We start from the raw sequence: 22,437 nt of genomic DNA on the forward strand, positions 1-22,437 counted from the left end.
TCAGTTTTGTGTTGTACAGATGGGTACAGAAGGTTTTTGTGCTGTGATATTATCTCAAATATGAAAGAGATGGGACAAAATGGAAATAAAAAATCAAAGATTTATATAAAAACCATAAAAGACAGTTGTATCTTTGAGCATTTCCCTTGTACTACAAAAAAGTGGCAGCAACGTCTACACAACAAGTCCACACATCTTATTTAACCTTTACATCCCAGCTGAGACAACATTTTCATCCAGGCTGTATCATTAGCTCAAAAATCAACATCCCCGCACCATAATGTATATTAATAGCACCCATAACCTGACTAACCGTCATATTATCAGCAACAGAATTGGTTTGTGATTCTCTCAGCAGTAGAACATTATGTAATGTCCCCGCTTTTAAAACACCCGCAATTTCATTAATTTTGTAACCATGCAAATAAGCCATTCTCATTGTCATGAAGAAAATTATTTTATCCTGACTCCCTCAAAGCTTTTAATTTCCTTGTGGTCCAAACACGACAGAGTTTCATGTCTATTTAGACTTACTGAAACATGAAGCCTTTCAAATTAGGAAACTAGAATTACTGCCTCGCAGTTGTACGCCTCCAATTACCAAACAGTCAAGCTGCAGTTTACATCCATGTCTGTCCAGACCTTGTGTAGTGAAGACGTCATCACTTTATCCTATTAGGCGATTGTGTGAAATTTTGTCATGATTAGTATATTAATTCTATTTATATGAATCCAAAACCATGTTTTATGAGGTCACGGTGACCTTGACTTTTGACTACCAAATTCTAATTTGGTCATCCTTGAGTTCAAGTGAACATTTGTGCCAAATTTGAAGAAAATCCGTCAAAGGTTTTATATACACAGAGGCATAAAAAAAAATTTGCAATGGTTTTGGTTACATTTCTGTTTAATGTCAGTGCATGGCCAGGCACAGCTAACTCAAGGATGCAGTATAAACAAAGCAATGAGAAACAGGAGAACACGTTTGCTAGTTGAAACAAAATAGGAAAAAGAGGAAAGACAATGTAAAAAAGGGAGGAAGAAGATCTGAGGAAGAGATTTAAACACACGAGCAAAACATAATGCTGGATGCTATAAGCTGTGAAACCAGAACACCAGTAGTTCCCCATTAAGTGAGGTGATGACAGATTATAAACTTTGACCATGCGATGTTAGATTAGAGGAGTTCCAGGCCCATTCTCCACGGGCCATCTAACAGATCTCCTGATAAGGCAAAGCCATCTATAAGAACCCCCCAGAGGACAGTGAGACGGAGGGGAAGAGGCAGTGGATGGATTAGAAAGTGGGGGAGTGATAAGGACAAGGACAGCAGCAGCACAAGAGAAGACAAAATGTGTTTGTTATGCCATTGCGACAAGCGGCATGGAGAGATTTGGTTTGCTGTGCCAAAGGAATCATGTTTGTAAAATGTTCATACATGTAATGAGTAAAAAAATTCTGTGTTATGTGGCTTATCTGTTGGTATCTATATACAGACATGCTCATATACACGTGAGTGAAACAGAAACAAAGAAAGTTGTGTATGTATATGTGTTGAGGTGTATGCATGTGAAAGCTTCAATTAATATGAAAAAGATATTTTTACTCAAGCAAGAGGAACTCCTGCTTGCTAAAATTAATTTCATTCCATGTGTTCTTAGTTGACAAGGCTTTCTCTCTACTAACTTATGCTGGACTGTGATAGAGTAATGAGACCAGTGCCGTGCCATATCATGACGAACAGTAATCATAGCCCAGCGTGGTCTCAGCATGGGTGGTTTTCCAGACGGGAGCACAGTGAAAGGCTGCTTGTCCTGATGAAGTGTAGGTGTTTTCAGGTTTGCTCAAACTGAAATAAGCACCTGTCACCTGCACCTTTTCATAACTAGGATCACACAGGTAATTTATATTTGGCAATATTCTAAACCGACATGGTACGGACCAATCTGTAATCAAAGAGCATGTTTAGCGCTGTTAGGGTTCTCAGTGAAAGTGTAAATGATCACAGTTCAGCTGGCGAAGGTAAAAAAAAAAAAAAAAAAAATTTTTAAAAATGCTGAGCTGGTGAAAAGGGGACATTAGACATGCGAGCATACACCCAGGTGTTGCCACAGCCTTACACTGCACCATGGATATTAGCCAATGACAAGTTAAATTCATCTTTGAGTCTTGAAGAGGCAAAGAAAGATGAGAAAGAGGGAGAAATGGTCAGCAAGAAAATGAGCACAAGAGGGAAGCAAGGTAAGGGGTGGTAAGAGAAGGAGAGTGAGAGAGCGAGTGTGTGTTTGTGTGTGTGTGTGTGTGTGTGTGTGTGTGAGCGAGCGAGCGAGCGAGCGAGCGAGCGAGCGTGCGTGCGTGCGTGCGTGCGTGCGTGCGTGCGTGCGTGTGTGTGTGTGTGTGTAAAAGAGAGGTGCTGAAGTTGTTGCTGTGTTTTAGCAGGCTGTAATCGCAGCTGGCTATCATTTAATGAAGTGAGCTGTGCTTGAAGGAAAAAACCTCAGGCTGGGACAGCACGACGTAGAGAGGAAGAGAGGGGAGTGAAGGAGGAAGAGGGAGCCCCATCTGGATTTTCAACCATGGGACTCGGTGACGCTTAGGTCGACACACTTTGCATCTGCTTGAACGCACACACCTCAAGCTTTCCCTCAAATCAAGTCTTTACTCTCACAAATACACACCACATCAAATACCACATTGCACACATGGCATTCTCAGCGCATGCACACCAATAAGAGGGGAAAACTCTGTTGCTAACAGTACTACACAAGCAGCTGCATAACAGGAGCCACTTTGAGCACGCAGGATTATCCGAATGTGCTCAACCCTGATAAGTGGCTTAATGCAACATTTCCATTGGACTTTTTTTCTGCTGAGGCTGAGACCCAGGCGCACAAGAAGCACTACTTATAAAGTTAGCCAAATCAAGCTTTTTGGGATTATGTCACCATGCAAGCGCTGCCGTTTCAATGGGGGTGGGGATATATATGAGAAAGAGAAGGAGACAGACAGACAGAGTGACAGAGAGAAAGGAGGAAAAGGAAAATGCCTCCGTGCCTATTTAGCCTCGCTTAAAGGGATAGTTCAGGAGACGTTTTTTGACAGAAAGTACAATGAGTTACTCAAAGATGGTGAGACATGCCCCCTAAATGCAAACATATGTCAAAACAAATACATATGCCACAACTACTACTTTAATTACTTACTTAATTACAAGTTTAGACTTTGATTACTAAAACTGGTTTTAGTAGTTCTTATGTCTCATGTAGCTCTTTGGAAAGAAAATTAAAATGAATTTGAGAGTTCTGTCAACATGAAACTGAATAGGGAATATATAGTTGTTAGAGTTGATGCTGTGAACAGGACAAGATTTCATCACCACCTGAAGCTGTAAAGTCCTCTTTTAAAGACCAGTCCAGGTACTGCACCATTTCCTTTCTGCCTCTGAGAGCTATTAAATATAGACTCTGCTTGGCCAAAAAAAGGCAATCTTTTGAATATGGATATTAGATATGCTTTATAAAAGATCAAAAGCACCATGCTCTCCTTATAGATATGAGGAATAGGGGGTTTAATAGAAAAAAAGCATTTAATGTAGCTTTATTCTCCTAAAGCGGAGCGGTGGCATTAAGTCTTTGAGCTTTAGCTCAGCACACTGAGACTCGTAGTTAATGCTTAGTCACGTCCTAGACGGTTTAGTCAGGGGAAAATCTGCTTGTTTCCCAATTCATGCAATGTATTGCACTCTTAGGCAGTCTCTGAGCTCTGAATGGGAGCGTTGTCAAGGGGAATACCTGCAGGTCAATCCAATATCTCAACTTTGTGACGGGACAGGGCGATTAGCTCTGGTCAAGTCCAGTTTGAGCTAGTTGATGCAAAGGTACACCTTTTGTGATCCGACAATAAATCTGAAGTCACACCTCTGTAAGGGACTCAAGTTCTCTTCACCTTTTTCTTTCAGGAAGGACCCAGATCAGACAGATCAGTCAGAGTATTTCCTTTTAAATCCAGCAGGTCAAGCCCTAATTACCCCACTGCTGAGGTAAAATCTTTGTCTTGGTTTGTGTCGGAGAGGAAAAAGAGCAAAAAAGAAAAAAAGAATAAGATAAAAGTGGAGTTCTCTGGAGCAGAATTTCAGGGAAAGCAGTGGTCTTAGAGTCTTCTAATGCTTACTGCTCCAAATCTGTCTCCATAGAGCTTAGTGTTCGGAGACAGGATGACAGTAAGTGGGTCGACTAAACTCCTCTCCTTGTTGGAGTGCAACATGCCTCTCTGTACACTTGTGCATCTACCTGCATCCAACTTGACAACTCAAGTAGGCCAAGGTAGCATAGATTAACATTAAAGCCTTGAGGGTTAGAATTGTGTTCGCAAATAAACATTCACCCATAGCGAGCTTGTGATCACTTCATCCAAACTAATTCTTTCCTGTTGCCAAGGCAGCTGACGGGTGACGCTTGCACCTTAAAAAACCTGCTTTTTTTTTATTTTTTTTATTTTTTTTTATTTTGGGCTCTGCAATTATTGAAAAAAAAAAAAAATGATACATGGTGACAGAAGGTCTAATTCAGAGCTTTAGCCTTGTATCTTAGCAACAATAAAGGAATGGGAGGGAAGCAACGTTCCAGAGCTCTTCTGTTATTGATTTTCCAGAGTGAGGAGGGAGGAGGCTTTACTGCTGGCAAATGGGCAAGAGCTCCCCACTTAAACCTAACTCACTTCAAAGAGCTTACAAGCACACACTTGGGACCCCCAACTTCAATACTAATCAAATGTAGAGCAATACAGTGGCGTATACTGTATGTATATGTATGTATACATTCAACGTAATGATGGAGAGGGCAAGTGTGAGTCCAGGTAGATTTAAATGAAATGCCAAGTTGTTATGGGTGTGGGCTGTGTTTTGACAGTTTGTTTAGGGTTGCATTTGCATTCATACTATACGTGGACGTACAGATCCCTGATCATCACCACCACCACCACCTCCACGTCCAACTGTAGCCTTAGTGATCAAATCTCTCAACACGTCATGGAGTGCCCTCCCACCTGTGTTTAGAGCTATCCACATGTGACTGAATCATCCAGGATCTATTTTAATGCAGACTGTGAACAGGGCCAGTGACGCACTCTGGTGAAAACATGCATACTCTTATTGCGCTTAAGACAGTAACTCCTTTTGACACATAGACAATCATGCATACTTTCCTCTCCGATAAACACTACAAACAGCAATTTGCCTGAGGCTTAGAAAGGCACAGGAACATTTTAGCTGAGTTGACTTTAGAAACACCCTCAAGTCTAAGCAAGCAATACTGTGAAATCAAACTCGGTGTAAAAACAGCAGATTGATCTGAGTGGTGTCAGATGTGGTGTGTGTGCATTTGTGTATTGAACACAATTATAAAACATGTAAAGTCATTTAAAGCATGGAATAGATATGTTAACCTCGTAACACATGCATGATTATTACGTACTGAACTATTTTATTCCATTATTATTCCTCCCTTCCTTTGTATGGCATGTCTTTGATGAGCAAACAGCTAATAACCACAGCAGACTAGAATGGGTTTGCATGTGTAAAATCTTGTATGTTGTAGAGCTTTAAATGGTTATATATCTGTATTATGACTTCATCGAAATGCATGTACCTACACCTTACACAAAGACAGACACAAGTCATTGTGTTTTAATGCCAACATGCAATTCTATAAACAAGCCAAACATGGTACTTTACACTCATTATATGGCCCCATATGAGGCTTGGTGTTGCAAACTTGCGCTACACACACATTTTATCGTGATGCTACTGGCATATTTTGTAAAGTGTTTTTACACCTTGACAAAGCTGTAGACTGCCTATTCCCATCATATATGCAATCATTATCCCCCAAACACAAACACCGCAAATAAACAGCAGGATCATTATTCTCGCTTCACTCGTCAAAAGCCAGCTTACGGCTGAATTTTCTGTCATTAAAAAACATTAATGTGGATGATTAAAATGACTGCAATGAGAGGCTGGGACAGGGATATGAATCTCACTCATGTATTGAATGCCAAAAAGGAACTCTCTTGGCTTTTGGCTTTGAGTGGGTGCATGTTTTTGTGTTTACCAGGCTGTACTGCAAATGTGTTTTTAACACTGTACACTTAAGAAAGTGTGTGACACAGGATTGCTTGTTCCATCTATTATCTGGGTGCTGTGGTTTGGACCCCTGAAATCTGTACGTTCTCAGCTCAGCACAAACACAGGCTGAGATTTTTAAAAAGGACGCTGAGAATTGATTTGTGGAGGTCTAAGCTCCAACAACTGATACTTGGTAGTCAGCTGCAACACAGCATGGAATTTATGAGATAACTCCCCACTAAGGAAGTCATTTTGGCAGTATGATTGTGCATAAATGCACCATTTTGACAGCATTTTCCATCAATTTGCACTCTCAACTGCATTTTCATGTAGATTTTTGCAAAAAAGATTCCAATCTTTTACAGCGAGGTTCCCATTATAACGCGGCCTCTCTGCATCTGACAAGAGTCAGAGTTAACTGTTTGGAAAAATATAAACCATCATTCAACTCAGGCAGTGGACAACATCTTTGGGCATGCCTATAAGCAACCGCTGCCTTTCCTCCCTGTGCCATTACTGCCACTGGAGGCGGCAAAATTGCTACTGTGCGGACAATGACAACAATGTAGGAGTCATTTTACAGATTTGCTGAAGGGATCTTGGTGTAAAAACAATATACTGTGCGTGCTGAAAACTTGATGTGTAAGGCAAAGTTTGCTTTTTCAAACACTACACCTAATTTAAGTCAGTTCAAGTGTTTTTTTTTTGTTTTTTTTTATCTAGCTCTCACTTTCTCAGTCATCCAACCAACCTCAATTCATTGTTCATCTTTTCAAATTTAACACAAAAAAGGCAGATGTTCAAGCAGTGGTGTGTGTCTCAAGTGCTCTCTAGCTCAGTGCTGAGTTCTGCTGGGTCAGATGTGTGTAAATCATAGCGGCCCCCAAGGTGTACAGACCCGGTAGATCAATAGACACAAGAGGGGGAAATCAACACTGCTTGTTTAAAGGGTGCGTCCGGGCCAATACCGAGCCCCAGGGCATCTACCAAGAGTACTTGGTATTCACACAGAGATGGAGAGAAACAGATATCTAGCTTAGGGCTTCAGAATCGTGTGTTTGGGTACCGGTGAGGGGGAAAAGTGTGGGAAGCCACTGGGGGGGAATTCTTGTTTAGACCTATTGTTTAATTCATTAAAAGCTGATTAGAGGCAATCATGTTCATTCACATACTAGCACACACAGAGCAAAAGAGTGACTGGGAGCTTTCAAAGAGTCACTGGTTCTTACCTTTTTACCGATGAGCTTCTTCCTCAGGAACTCACGGGCCTCGAACATGTAGGGGATGTCGTAGAGCGGACGGAAACGTTTGTCTTTGTCCTTGTTCTTCTCCTGAACACAGATGGAGGGAGGATGGAGGAGGACATTGGAAACAAAATGGAAAGAGAAAAAGATGAGAAGAAGAAAGTTATTCACACTGTACTTTCAAATCTGCATGGCTCAAAACATCCTCTGCAGATGCAGACAAAAACATGCAGACACAAAAAAATTATTATGGTATTATGTAAAAATATTATGGTGTGAACTGCAACATTTCAGGCACACACCATCGCACACAACTTCCTCAAACACAAACATCTCTCTTGCTGTCAATACTGACACATTGCACCAAAAAAATAAATAAATAAATAAATAATAACTAAATAAATAAACACAAATCACAGTTACTAAGGACACACAGATGCAAAAAGCCAAGGCAAAGACACTGTGTTAAACAGATACATAAACACGAGCTGACACCATGAGTACGCGTAGATGTATACACAGATGTAGCCACATGCCACACATTCACTCACACAGCTGCACACAAAAACTTCCCTCAATACGCTCACCCACTCTCTGACAGGAGCAGGCCACAAATAGATCCTATTTGCATTTTCAAAAGGAGGCTGAGGTTTTGTGTTGCTCCCAGTGTGAAAAGACAAACACACACATACACACACACACACAGTGACAGGTGCCGTTTTTGTAGGGGCGGGATAAAAAAAATAATATAGCAAATGACAATGACGCAGTGGGAAAATAAACGACAGGCACTAACAGGAGGAATAAGGCTATGAATGACAATCCCAGTATTCTTGCCACCCCTGCCCCTCCCACACTCTTCTATGAGCGCCATCATTATCTGTCACACAAACAGAAGTAACACACTTCCAAATGAACAAACGGAGTTGGATTAATTCCTCATTTCCTCTTCTATTCAGTGGTTTTCATTCATTTTTAATGCCTCTCCAGTTGTTCAGAGCTGCAAGGTGTGGCACACAGCTGGGCAGATGGATGAGGAGAAAAGACACATGGGGAGCAAAGGCTGTGTGAACATGTGCTTGTATGCTCAAGCAACTCCACTGGCGTCAAACAGAAAAATCCTACACTGAGCAATGTTTCAGTGACAGTAATTTTTTCCTTCCAAAATTCTGTTTGTACTATGAATGAGTCAACATGACTGCACAGAGGGCCCACTGGACTGGTCCTGGTGAGGGAGTACTGAGAACTGCCAAATCCACCAGCCAACAGAGTTCCCTTAACCTTGGCAGGAATGTAATAACCTTTGAGTTTAATAGCTTTCTATCTTTCTTTTCTTACTCCCTTGCTCTCATCCTACTCCACTTTCACTAGCGGAGTCAGCACAGCATGGAACCTCGGAGGTGAATTAATCTCACACATGGCCAGTGGAAATCCCGCACCGCTCAGCCAAGAGCCGATGTCCTCCATTTTGTGTCAGCCGGGGCTTATTGTCATGGTCTTTCATCCCTATCAAGTCAGTTGCGGTGGGATGATGGGGCCTTTTAGGAGCACTGCCAGCCAGGAATCCTCCATTTTGTGCCTGAGCTGTGGGCTGAGCCGTCCACTGCTGGGGATGAGGATAACTTTTACCAAGCTGACATTGCCTGAGTGAAATCCTTCTCTTGGAGCGTATTGTCTTAATGTCATACATTAAGAGAACTCCCAGAGACTAGGGGGTGGTTTTTTTGCATCCTGGGAGGCGTTTACACGCACACTATGATGGCAGAACCCCATTTTTAGGCCCATTAGAGTTCTGATAGATACAGGTCAAAACAACAAGATAACTTTTAACAGGGAAAAGTAAAGAATGAACCTAAACGGAAGGTGAAAGGAAAAAAAAGGAAAAATCATTTCAAACTAATAAGCTGTTTTACAGTGGGAAGGGAGCTATGTCACTGAGGGCGAAGAGTGTAAATGTCAGCACTCTATGCCAATTAGGCACAAGGAGTGGAGAAGAAGACAAGGAGGACAAAAGGTACTACTCCTCCTGTTTTAGAAGGTCTATGGGGAATGGAGCGAGACTGAGTGGAAGACGGCAAGGTGAAGGAGTCAGAAAACAAGAAAATTAGACAATGAGAGGAAATGTTACAACTCCAAACCCAGGCAGTCAGGACGAACACACTGATGATCACATTGTCCAGGCTAAGCCCATGTCCTACTCCAATGTGATCTGCTGGATAACTTTAACCTCGTCTTTTCTGATAGTATTCTTGTCCCTATGATGGTGACACGCTAAAGGGTGAGGGGGCAGGATATGTTTAAAAACAAAGGACCAGTAGTGGTTTTTAAAGGGCAGCCACAATGGCTTTAGCATGGGATTCAATGATGTCACTTGATTGCAACAACTACCCAATATTTCACAATAGGTCCACATCAGTTGCAATTCTACTGAAGGGGAGATTAAGCATCCCCTGACAATTAGGTGTGTGGAAACCGTAGACTGTGACAAGGCTAATTATTTGACTATAAAGCTGACTTTAACTTCACTCTCCAGACGCAGATAAATTGACAAGATTAGCATCATTAAATTACTCCAAAACTCTGTATACATCAACTATAAACTGTTATAATGCAGCTGCAGGAAGGTTACAGATAGAGGAGAGAGTCACTGCTATGTCTCAACCATGACCCAATAACAACAGTTTGTTCTCACTATCCTCGGGGGGAGTTCTGTTCTATTTGGGGTAAATTCCCTTCGTTCCAAATTACCCGAGAAAAGCCAAGGAATCATCTTTGACTATTGCAGAGGCATGACGCTAGCTGGAATGTACAGTGTCGCAGGGCTGCAGGGGCTGGGCTGCAAATGTGTGGATGCTGCTGCTGGAAGCATTTGCAGCCTCTGGAACTTCAAGGGTGAAATCATGACTCAGGAGCACATCATGCTCTCTGATGTTTGGCTGTGGTGTTGGGGGAATGTACAGTATTAGGCCTTAGTTTTGCATTTAACGGATGGAGTAGAGTGTGCTATTTTGTGTATAACCTGTCTCTTGAGAGAAAAACGCTGCTGTGTGCATGTGTCCCAGACAAAGCGGACATTATTTTTTGATTAACAAGTCCACTGGGAGTCTTAGACAAACAGTCAACATTTACTATTGTATGCCTAACAACATTACTCAATTGTGCATGCATAAACATCAAATGGCTGCAGAGGGCTGGAGTGGAGAGAGGGAGACAGTGCAAGAGAGAAAGAAAGAGAGATAGGGGGAGAGAGGGAGGGGGCATACACTTCCTGAAGCAGGAGCATGAAGGATATAGCTGCTTATAGTACTACGATACAATTTCAGAATAATTACCCATACAAGATAATACAAATAAGTCATTACTGAGCTGACTAGAGCTGATCCCACAATAGACACGAGAACAAATCTGGATTTCAGAATGAAGTTACCTGTGGCGCCGTAAAAACAAACAGCCACTCCATTCATGATTGGCTGCTAACACACTGGTGCAGGTAAAATTACTGGGACAGCTGTGTTGCAGACCGTTTTCTGATTGTGCTGTCATTAATAAGGATGTCATATAAAAATGTGAGCTAAAGCATCACACTGGCTGGCTGGGCAAAGCGGCCACACTGCGACTCAAATGTGCAGTGCTGTGTTTATAATTTCTGGACCACACAGACGGTCAGACTGGCCCTGCAGACAGACATGGTGATGCAGTATTAGACTAACTGCAGTGCCGCCTGCTAAAACTCTCCTCTATTGCTGATGACAGTCAACTATTGAAAGCACAAAGCTTACACTGGATAATATTGAACATACTGCACCTAACTCAACCCCACAGACCCCTGTTTATAAATGGCCTGTATCAAAACAAGGTCTGTTAAATAAAAAGGTCTGTCTATAACCCACATCTCTCAAAAGCACCCATCACATTGTTTTTCTAATGTAGTCATTTGAATAACTTCCTCTGCTGCAGTAACACAAACACAAGTAAGCCAAGCCCTTGCTTTTTCAACAGTGACAGCCAAATGGTGCAATGGAGCCAAAAAAATATTCATTCAGTAGTGAGGAGGGACACTGGCTACCAATCTGCCTCGTCCAGCCAATTGTGCACAAATGAGTCATGAGGTGGGTGACCCTCTTTCCTTGTCATCCTCCACCAAAACTTGAGGTCAAAGCTTGTCATGCCAGGCTAGGGGCATGCTGAGGGCACACACATGGCCAGACAGAAAATTTGGAGGATGGGGACATAAGTGAGGAGGAGAAAGAGATTAGATGAAAACACAGAGGAGAGTAGGGGAGGAGAAACAAAAACACAGCAGATAGCAGATGGGACTGTCTGTTTGAAAATTTGGTTATTATAAAACTGCATCTCCTCAGATTTTCTTTTACAAATTTTGAGTGTGCATGAAATTTTTCAACAATTCTATTGCAGTAATGATATTTCCTAAGAATGTGTGTTCTGATTTTTTTTTTTTTTTTATAAAGAAAACACTGAAAACTAAAACAAAAATTTTAAACCAACTTGTATGAATAGCATTTTGGTTCAAGTTTACTTAATACAACACCCAATCTTCCTTCCAAATTATGTCTTTCAAATTGCTGTGCTGTGACTTGTTTGTTGTCATCTGTCACTTGGTAACCACGTTATTGTTTTTGCTTAGTATGGTGTCAATCTGGATGATGTCAGCGTCTTTATCTTCTGTCATTGTGTTTGAGCACACTGCATTACACATCAATAGATAATTAGCTGACTAGTTACATCAACATTATAACACATTTTCTATTTCCATATTCTATCACCTTTTCTTAAGACCTTGATGTCTTGACTGCACTTATAGATGTGAAACAGAGTCCATTACCATGTGCAGTAGGCTGTAGCAATAAAACCATACAGTACTGTATAGCAGTACAGGTCAAAATAATATGTGAAATGATAGAAGCTGTGCAACTATGGGAAAAAAAAAGATGAAGTTAATTGGTTTTGTGACATGCCTTACAGACTCATCCACTGATACCGATATACTTCATAGGTATGAAGAGGTGGAAATTGTCAAATTCTGCCCACATACTTTGCCAGACTTTTCAGACCTGTGCTGAAACGGCTGTATTTACAGAAATGTTAATCAATGTGCAATGTTCCAGTATAAAAATAAACCTATAATGTGAAAATAAAAATAAGAAGGAGACAGAAGAAAAGACAGAGGGAGGGTGGAGAAGATAGATGGTTTATGGGAGGCTGCAGCAGAAAGATGAAAGACGTACTGTGAGACTAAATCATCTACAGTGTCAACACACACACAGAGGTGGACTGTAGAGAGGTTAGACGAGTAGGCAGGGCTGTATGGAGTAGCGTGGGGATGAGCCATAGTCATTGTGTTGCCTTATATAAGGACAGCGACTTGACCTCTGTATGTGCTCCATCAGCACTGTCCTGATCCCTACTTAAACCACACACATACATTCAAATGCATGAAAAGACACACACAAACACTCAAGGCTCAACGCATGTGCATCGTCAAAGCAGAGATACACACAAACACAATGAGTGTGAGTGAGTGAGTGGGTGTAATAGTGAGTCACTGAGTAGCACAGACATCTCTCCACGCTCGTGTTTACGCTGGACTTGTCCTGCTGCACACGAGAGAGGAAAACGGAGAAACAGAGCAAAAAATAAATAAATGGGGGGAGAAGAGGAGAAGGGGGGGGAGTGAAGAAAAAGCTGACTCCAACTCCCAAGCTCAAAATAACATCTGAAGATATGCCACAGCAGTAACACTGGGGGGGAGTGGAACCAAAAAAATGAGAGAAAAAGGAGAGAGGAGCGTGTGTGGGGAAATTTGGGTCCTATGTTTTGCTGCAGCCAGACACCATTGGTCCACCAATCTGTCAGTCTGAGCACAATTAGTATAGTCATGAGAGGGGGGGGGTGTTAGAAGACTAAAAGGAACCAGAGGAGTTGGGAGGAGGAGGAGGAGGAGGAAAGGGGCTTGGCAGGAACTGTCACAGTTCATCAGTGCACTGGTACATTGCATCTGGCCTCAGTACCCCCTAACAGTACACACTCAGACACACCCACACACAAACATAAATGGCCTTGCTTGCAGAATGCACGGTCAAACAGTGCACAGACACATCCAGACAGACAGAGATAATAATGACAACTGGCACAAGAAAATCCCTACAGACCTCTAGAGAGTGCAACACACACATATGCACACACATATACACACAATTGTCACAACACCAAATTTCTGACTTTGTTTTCTCTGGAGATTTCCTTGGAGCTTCTCATACAGGCTACACTGCTAACATGCACACATCTGGGGTGTCTCTATACACACACGCAAACACACACACACACGTATACAGCACATGCCTGTGCAATCCATGTTTGTGCACACACTGACGCCAATTTCCAAGATGTTTCCTGACACAGGCTAATGCAGCTTAACCAAGCATGTCTGTCCCATGTGTGTGCATGCGTTTGTGTGTGCGTGTAAGCTGTGGTGCAAACCATGACAATGTCTTTGTGTCTGTCTGCTGCTCTGTAAGCAAGAAGCCAGCTCGCTCGTTACAGTGTTAGCCAACATGATGTCAGTGTGTGTAGGGCTTCTGGCTGAGAAATACCTGCTGTGACCTCTCACTCACTTGACCTCAAGATAAGAATCACCCCCCCCCCCCCCCCCCAAAAATTTTTTTTTTTAAAAATCTGGCTTTTTCAGTTTGGGCATGCTGTTACTCTATGTATGTCTCTTACATGTGCACACACTTTTTATTTAGGCAAGGTGGAGAAAAGAAACCCTACCCACAGATTTTAGCCATGGCTGCCAAGTGTTTCAAATACTTTGGCAGATAAGCAGCAATTTTTGGAGGTGCTACACAATAAATTTGATTGGCTTTCAACATAGTTCAAGCAACAGTAACCAGGGGAAAAATTAGCACATTACAATGTCCAGAATAGATTCCACTAACACAATGTGAACTACTATATCTGCATCTGTAAAGTAGTGTAGACAAGGCATGAAATTAAGTTTCCCTGTTCACCTCAGGTAACAGCTCAGTTGCCTAATTTAGTGATCAGACACACGGCCCTGCTGGCAAATAAGACTGGACATAAAATTCTCATGTATGAATATGAGAAATATATTTAGTTAAGATATCAGAGAAATTTCAGCGTGTCTCTGTCAGCTGCCTTTGTTCTACCTTCCAGTCCGAGGGCTCATCATATCCTCAGTAAACCCACCACAACACTGCATTGCTGCCATAGCGACGACACTCAAAGCTGAGCCAACAGCGTTACAGACAGACAGGCAGGCAGGCTCTTTAGCCCACAGACAGAAATAACTAGCTAACAAACAACACCAGCAGCAGCACCATGAACAACCCTTATTAAAAAACACAAAATGTAGCGACAATTTTTTCATGTATCACCACCTCTGAAAAAAGACTGTCCTCCAGCAGTCAGAAAAAGCCCACCCTGTCTAGAGGAAGCAAAGACATATATAATCTTCTAAATCTAACGGTTAAAACTTTTGTTGGCGATATGTCACTCCAGTTTAAGATATGTTGTTAATAACTTCAATTATGCATTATGACCAATGTGAAGTAGCCACACTAGCAGCTAGAGACAAATTCTATCTGCCTAATTCAAAATGCATATTACATTAGTAATATTTTATGCAGGCTAGTACAGTTCACTCTACTAGCCCAGTGAGCAAGTACCAACACAGACAGGGTATTTACATTAGAAATCAGACACACAACCATACAACAACAAATGAAATATGCATGAACTGCAAGAAACTGCAATACAACACTGTGCCAATATAACACCAATACAATACACACAAACATTCACACCTGGGCTCACTCTCTCAGGCTCTCCCCTGCAACATACGACAGTGTAATGAAGCACAAAACACATACTGTTGAAGCATCTGGTGCAGACAAAGACAGAGCGAAACACAGAGTGGAGACGTGCACTGAAAGAAAGACGAGAGAAGGAAATATGAGAATAGAGAGAAAGACAAGAGTGGGAAATCAAAGGTAAAAGGAATGCAAAGGAGGAGGGAGAGAGAGGCAGGAGAAAAGGTGAGGTAGTAAATCAGGAAAGTGAAGTAGTAGAAAGACCATCCAGGAAAGCACCAGGCTTTACGTGTTGGGAGCAAAAGCTGTGCAATGCAAGGAACAAGAGAAAAGGGCAGAAAGATAAAATGGAGAGATGTGATTTCCCAGAAGCTTGTTATAACCCCAGAGAGCTAGGGAGAAGAAACACATATGAAGTGCAACAGTGCAGGTCAACAATCTGACCACAGCCTGCCCACCCGGAGGGAAAGATCAGCAGGAGAAAGTGACTGTGGAGGAGATGGGAGAGGAGGAGAGAACAGAAGGAAAAAGGAAGGCAGAGAGAGATACAAAGCAGTATCTTAATGATGCAAGGCACTAATGACACCAGGGGAAAGACGGTGTCGGGGAAAGGGTAGAGAATAAAAACTAAACTAGACAACAATAAAGAGGAAAAGATAGAAAAGGGTAAACCATAAAATGGAAGAGAAGCAGAGAGGGAGTCAATAAAACAAAAACAATCAAAACAGAAAAAGTAAAGGGCTGTTGCAAACATTCTGCAATCAGAGTTTTACAACCGTTCCCTAGACAGAAACACAACACCCCGACTGTCTCATCCCTCTTTGAACAGGGAAATGTGAGACATGACTTATGTATAAATGGATATTACAGTAAACAGTGTGTCGACTAGAGGAGCGCTTGTCAAACAGCCTCAGACATGTTAAACAAAGGGAGAGAAGGGTTTCATTTGAAATATTGTAACTCTCCCTCTGACAAAAAGAAAAATCACTTCTGTTGTGACACTAAAACTTTCTAATTAATGGGAGTGACATTTCCAGACAGCTTGAGTCCTTTATTTACAAAATGATAGCCTTTTAGGAGACTCAGACACCAATGGTAATGGAGAAAAAACTATTGATCCTTTTTCTTTTCCAAAAATAAAAAACAGTTTCATTTCAACCAATAAATTCCTTGATAACCAAAGTTGGGGAAGTGAGTGATGGGGAGAGAGTGGGACGGTGACATCCAGCAGAGTAGACTTATGTGTCCAGGTGTCACTGCAAACATACAATTTTTTCAGACACCGCCAACTGTTTTCAAAAAAAGTACATCTCCCCTGTTGTCACTAAATATATGTTTGTAAGCATGTGCACAGTCTTTTTCAGAAAAACAGGCAGCGTAGAGGGGAAAGGGAAAAAAAAAAAAAAAAAAAAAAAAAATCGATCTGCCCTGCTCTCTGCAGTGCTGCAACCACTGGGTGTGTGTCTCACTGTGTTTGCATGTGCCCCAACTACAGGGGCGCCACCAAGTGGTCAAAATTATTCCCACGGTCATTTAGAGATAGCGAGAGAAGACAAAAAATGTGAAGAGGGCATGGAAATTAAACAGAGCGAGATGGTTACAATAGGGAGATGTAAATAGCCTGTGTTTGGCTTAAAATAAGCCAACTGTCAAGAAGGCAGCAGTCACACCAGTCGTCTCTGGAGCTGCTGCCCACAAGCTCTCCCACATATGACAACATTCAGTCACCTATTCACACACAAGTACCCACTCACTCTGTGCAAAGCTGTGTGCAGACACACATTCAGACAGACACGCAGGTTTGTTTGTACCTCTCCCTCAATCCTAGGGGGCCGAATGCTGGACAGGTGGATGGTCTTGTATTCTCCAGAGTTGAGCTTGACCACCATGGCATCAGCATTGACCACCTGCATCACCTACAGGGACAGAAGAACAAAGAAAAGGGAGTGGTTAAAATAAAAGAAGGAGAAAGGTTTGGGAGGTTAATCAGGCGAACAAAAAGCACAAAAATAAGAACACGTAACGCAAAGTCAAATTCATTCAGGGGTCCAAAAAAAAACCTGTAAATCTTTGAGGGGAACAAACACCCCTGCAGGATAGAGGAGTGTTGGAGCAAAAAGACTGGCGCTGCATTTTGTTGAGTGAGTGAGCAGACAGACTGAAAGAAAGACGGGAAGTGAAGGAGCAGGTAAAGGATAAATGGAGAGGAAGAGATCTATTCAAAGGCGTAAGGAGAGTGACAGTGCAGATCGTGTGCTGTCACGAGCAGAAGGCACTGAGAGCGAGGTAAGAAAGAGTGATCCTTGAGTGACTGAGTAAGCAAGCGAGCTAAGTCGTCCCAGCAGGCCGACAAGGTTTGGAGGACAGAGGGAGGACGTTCCGCTATCTGGGGGATTGGCACCGAGGAGGGAGGGAGAAAGAGGGAGACAGAGTGCAAGAGAAAGCTTTAAAACACAAACATCCTGTTAAAGATAGACTTGTAGAGCATTACACAGCCCTCTGTCCAACAACTGACTGGCAGCACTTTGTTCTGGAGACCTTTACAAGTGTAAGCAGTTTATAGCAGGGGCAGTTCAGAGGAATATGGGTGGATGTTCAAAGCTACAGCTGTTCAATTACAGTTCATACGCGTGTTAGTCTAGTATTGGCCTGCAACAATAAAGAACACCAAAAACGAAAGCTCTGTCTGGCCTCAACCAGTCACTTTGAAATGTATACAGGGATGTGCAAACTAATGTTCTAGTCCAAAAATTATACAAATCTCAGAGGAAGATAAATTTATTGGTTAAATTAATGAATAATAATGAAGTGTGGAATAAATATTTTAAACTCTGGAAGTCTATGTACACTATGTGCCCTCCCTAGTAAAGAGACAGATTGAGGGTATAATGTGACTGAGATGAAGGAGGCATCCAAAGCCAGTGCACTTAAGTAGGCCGCTTGCAAGAAACTGAGAAATCAATCGCCCTACACATGTTGCCACCCACACGTGCATTAAATGGTCTCACCATCACTCTTACTGTAGTTCATATGTAGGCTGTGCTCAAGCTGTAGTCCTAAAAGTGAGAGATGCAGGTCTGAGCAGTGTTTCAAACACAAATTGGACTGTGTGGGTGTTTTTGTGCCTGGCTGTGTGGTAGAAAAACAAAAACACCAAAAAATCATTCTGAATTATTAAAGCTTAGTTGAACCTTTTTGATAAAGTGTATGACAGATTCAAATCCAGGTGTATGGCGCTCTTTGGGAGATTCATTATTCCATGAAAACAAATCAGACTGCCATTGCATCTGCCACCAGAGAACAGAAATTAGACCAGCCTACATGCTAAATAGGCTGCCCACAACCGCAGCCAAAATACATCATATACTAATCACTGAGCTGAGTGGGAGAGATACAGAGACATAGGGAGCAGGAGGGAGAGAGACAGAGTGGGGGAGAGGTGTAATGAGTAAGTGCGAGGGGGGAGCATGCATGCACACGGAGACACGCACACCAGCCTACACGAATTCACACTGTAACAAGGTCATTTTGTGGCCTGCCCAAGTAAATAAAGTGCAAGAGAGAGAATGTGGCAGGAGCAGAAGAAAATGGCTCAGCATTTACTGGCTAATTATCAGCTGGAGGAGGCGAGACAAGAGAGGCGAAGGAGGACAGATCAACATGCACCAAGATAGAGGAACAGAAAGATGGAGCGGGCCAGAAAGACAGAGTGTAATCTCTCTGCAAATATCACACGAGCAGAGGCAGAGGAAAAGATGGAAAATAGATAGAAAAATAGAGCAAAAAGTCTTTGCAAAGTAGCTGCCATGAGGGTTGAGCGAGCAGGCAGAGAAGACAAATAGGCAGGCAGCATGACTCACTGGTCTAATCTGATACTCGAGAGGTGGGGATCTACTGCCACCCTCTGCCCGTGGCTGACATGACATCTGCAGTGGCCAAGATCAGTCATAGCACAAGGAGGATCTTGGCTACTGTCGGGGAATGTTTGGGTTGTCAGTCGAATCCATTAAGTTGGTTTTAACCACAGGGCCAAGCACGGGCTTAGCCAGGACTTACTCATTACTCATGGCAGATCAACTCCCTCAAAAGAAACACCTATGGCAGTGCTTCACTCTTACCGCCAGTGGAGATGATTTGTCACCCAAATTACATGGTTTCACATCAACTAGTGGTGTTTTGATGCCATGATAAACACCTTAAGTTGGCATCTAGCCATTGATGCGCTGCTGGGGGGAAAAAAAAAGAGGCTGATGAGCATGTAATACTGTAGGAGGACATTTTCCTGGGACAGGTACCAATAATGTAGAGAGACTTTTTCACCTTGTTGCCCTTCCACTTGACTGATTTTAACTAGGGCAAGAACCAATTTACCCTTTTCTCATCATCCTAACACAAAAATGACTTTTTAATTTCTTACAAAGAACATGTCTGACCTTGTAACCATTCTGTCTGACTTATCTTAACTGGGACATACACCAACAGCCAAAAGAGGCTCTTATGTCATCTGTTTCCCTCATAGCCAATGTACAGGTATATTAATTATGTAATGAGACCTTCAAGTGTTCCTTTGCACCACAGGTTTAAAAAGCACTCCTTTTTTACAAAGTCCATCATAGAAAATACATTCCTCAGTATGTACAGCAGATACTATACTTCTCTGCAGTATTACCAGATATGGAAAATCATGTAAATTAAGGGCAACGTCATGTGGATTAAACACTGTGAGATAAAGAGTTACACATGCAACAGTGTAATAGTAGAATCAGCCACAATCAACGTTAAAATGTTGTGACAGTTTAAGTCCTCAGCCCACAGACTGTGGGACTGGCATTTTTGTGATTTATTTTTGTGATTTTATTTTTTTATTGTTGCACTTGTCATTTGGCAACAGGATGAACCTATTACGGTAAGAATTAATAAATTCAACATCAAATGCCATCAGCTAATATATAAGGATTTTTTTTATATATCTATTAGTTTCATAAAACATATTCTATACTACTGCAAAACACACTATTACTCTTCATATAATCTGCAGGCCTTACAAATACACACTAGTTTTGCATTTGAACTACCATACTTGTATGGAATTGGTGGACCTAAAAGCAACCGCAGCAATGTTCCTGAAAAGCTAGCGATGAGAGGTTGGTAAAGAGGTTTACACCATGTCACCTTTTATCCATCACCTCACAGGTCGGTGGTTACCCAGGAGAGAGGAAGGGAGGGGAAAGGAAAGGACGGGAGAGGAAGACTATTGGGACATGGCCTACATCTGCTTCTCCAGTCCCAGTAGAGCTGGGAGGAGAGAGGGGCGAGACAGTCAAAAAGGAAGATGCGTCAGCAGGATTGACTTGTGGGGATTGGACCTGCTCTGCCTCTCCACTCTATCCATCACTCAGATAATAAGAAGTGAAAAGTAGAGTGGACGAGCAGAGAGGAGGAGTGTATGATGATGGGATTGATGGATAGATGTGTCCCCGGGAGAGTCGGTGCATTGCAGTATTAGGTGCCGACAAATGTCACCAGGACAAGTACGGAGGGGCAACGACAGGCCTGAGTAACCTTAGCCTGTCCGATATGTACTTAGCTTTAAAGCAGCTCAACCATTTGCAGGGTCAGCAAGACATTTTCCATCACAACTGCGAGCCACTTTTAAAGGAAAGTTTTTAAGAGTCACATGGTCCTGCTGCCATTTCAGAGTTGCTCTTTCCGTTGAGCACAACTTCTCAAGCTATCCGAGATCACATTCGTGCTGTAGAAATTGATACTATACTAAAGGTGGAGCTGTCTCAGGAGCTACTGATGTCTTAGTAATCCCTTAAACAAACTGACTAATATAGCAGGGGCTGACAGAGAGCAAGCCTCCTCTGTGGCTCTTTTTGGGGAGAGCATGTGCAAGGAAATGAGAGGATAGAGAAAGAGATCAAAAGTGCAGCAAGGTTTAACTGGGGGCATCAACACTGCAGCACAAAAAAAAAAAAATACCAGAGAGAGGACATGCATAGTCCCAGGATCTTGATTTGGTGTTTTTTTTTTATTCTTCCTTATGTCTTTTCATCCTTCTTCCCCCAAGTCTCCCTATACCGCTCCACACAAACTCACACTTTCAGTTTCTTCCCCAACTCTCTACCTCTCATTTTTGCCGAGGTCTTTTTGCCTCTTTTTTCATGCACCCTCCTGAGCTCACCACCGAATGTTCCCTCACTTCCCCACTGCCCACATCCAACCCTCTTTTTATTGAGGGGGTTCAGAGAGATCTGAGAGCAGCTCACACTGATAATATAAATGTTTTATCCTTTTCTCTAGCCTCTTCCCTCTGACTCAGGAAAAAATATACATACACAGTTTCTTTTTGCACATTCTTTATGTGTGTGCAGTTTATCAAATTCATTCTGTAAGCAGATTGCCAAAGCAACACCTTTTATGTAACCCTCAGGCTAGCCATGAATTTTTCAGGGTCTTAAAAGTTCAGTGTCTGGAGGGAGCAAACGCAGACAAAAGACAAACTTTAAGGGTATTAAACTTTTTTTTTTTTTACATTCCTAGAGAAAATTATACCAACTGAAGGGAAGGGTGGGGTGCAACTCATCATCCAAATACACACATAGGGGACCACATTTAAAGCTGATGTTTTAAGGCTGGAGTTGCTTTACTACGTTAAAGCAACAGATTGGAACCTGTAATATGTCATCTCATGGAGACAATAAGGTTAGACTGTATTACCAAAATGTATCGAGGAGTCCATCTCACTTGATTTGAACTAATGTGTGCTGACAACTTGGAGGGAGTGCACTCCCTTGTACTTGATATTAAGGACACTTCTTTTCCCACGAGGGCCTGGCCAATAACTTCCAAAGCTAATATCTCTAGCTCTTGGCTTTTGGGGGTCGTTCTGTGCCACTGTTACAGCATACGCCAGCGATTTGGCCCTAATTTGACTGGGGAGCGCTTCAAGGTTCCTGTTAAGCATTCCTCCTCGTACCTTTAGTAAAGGGATTTCTATTTTATTTTATTTTTTATTCAGTGGGGGTGGGGTGCAAATGTGAAAATAAGAGGCATCAGGAGGATTTAATTCATTAGAGGGCTCAAAGTGGCTCTGCTTTTGCTGTGGTGCGTGGAGAAAATTGGAAATACTGCAGGAGACATCAAGAGAAGGAAGCGACCAGGGAAACGAGCAGCTTTCCTTGAGCACTGAAGCCAAGTCTTATTCATACTGGAT

The 22,437-nt window shown here is 42.2% G+C and overlaps 1 protein-coding gene across 1 annotated transcript in view; it reads right to left on the reverse strand.

Annotated features, from left to right (window-relative positions):
* snd1 (staphylococcal nuclease and tudor domain containing 1) overlaps nt 1–22,437 on the reverse strand; it is a 171,632-nt gene that overhangs the window by 136,638 nt on the left and 12,557 nt on the right. The window contains exons 10-11 of the mRNA XM_022749010.1: nt 17,030–17,134; nt 7,354–7,455 (exon numbers count right to left, since the gene is read on the reverse strand). Of these exons, the coding sequence (XP_022604731.1) occupies nt 7,354–7,455; nt 17,030–17,134 (207 nt within the window). The remainder of the gene's footprint in view (nt 1–7,353; nt 7,456–17,029; nt 17,135–22,437) is intronic.

Source organism: Seriola dumerili, unplaced genomic scaffold (assembly GCF_002260705.1).
Source record: "Seriola dumerili isolate Sdu_G_001 unplaced genomic scaffold, Sdu_1.0 BDQW01000138.1, whole genome shotgun sequence".
Taxonomy (NCBI): domain Eukaryota; kingdom Metazoa; phylum Chordata; class Actinopteri; order Carangiformes; family Carangidae; genus Seriola; species Seriola dumerili.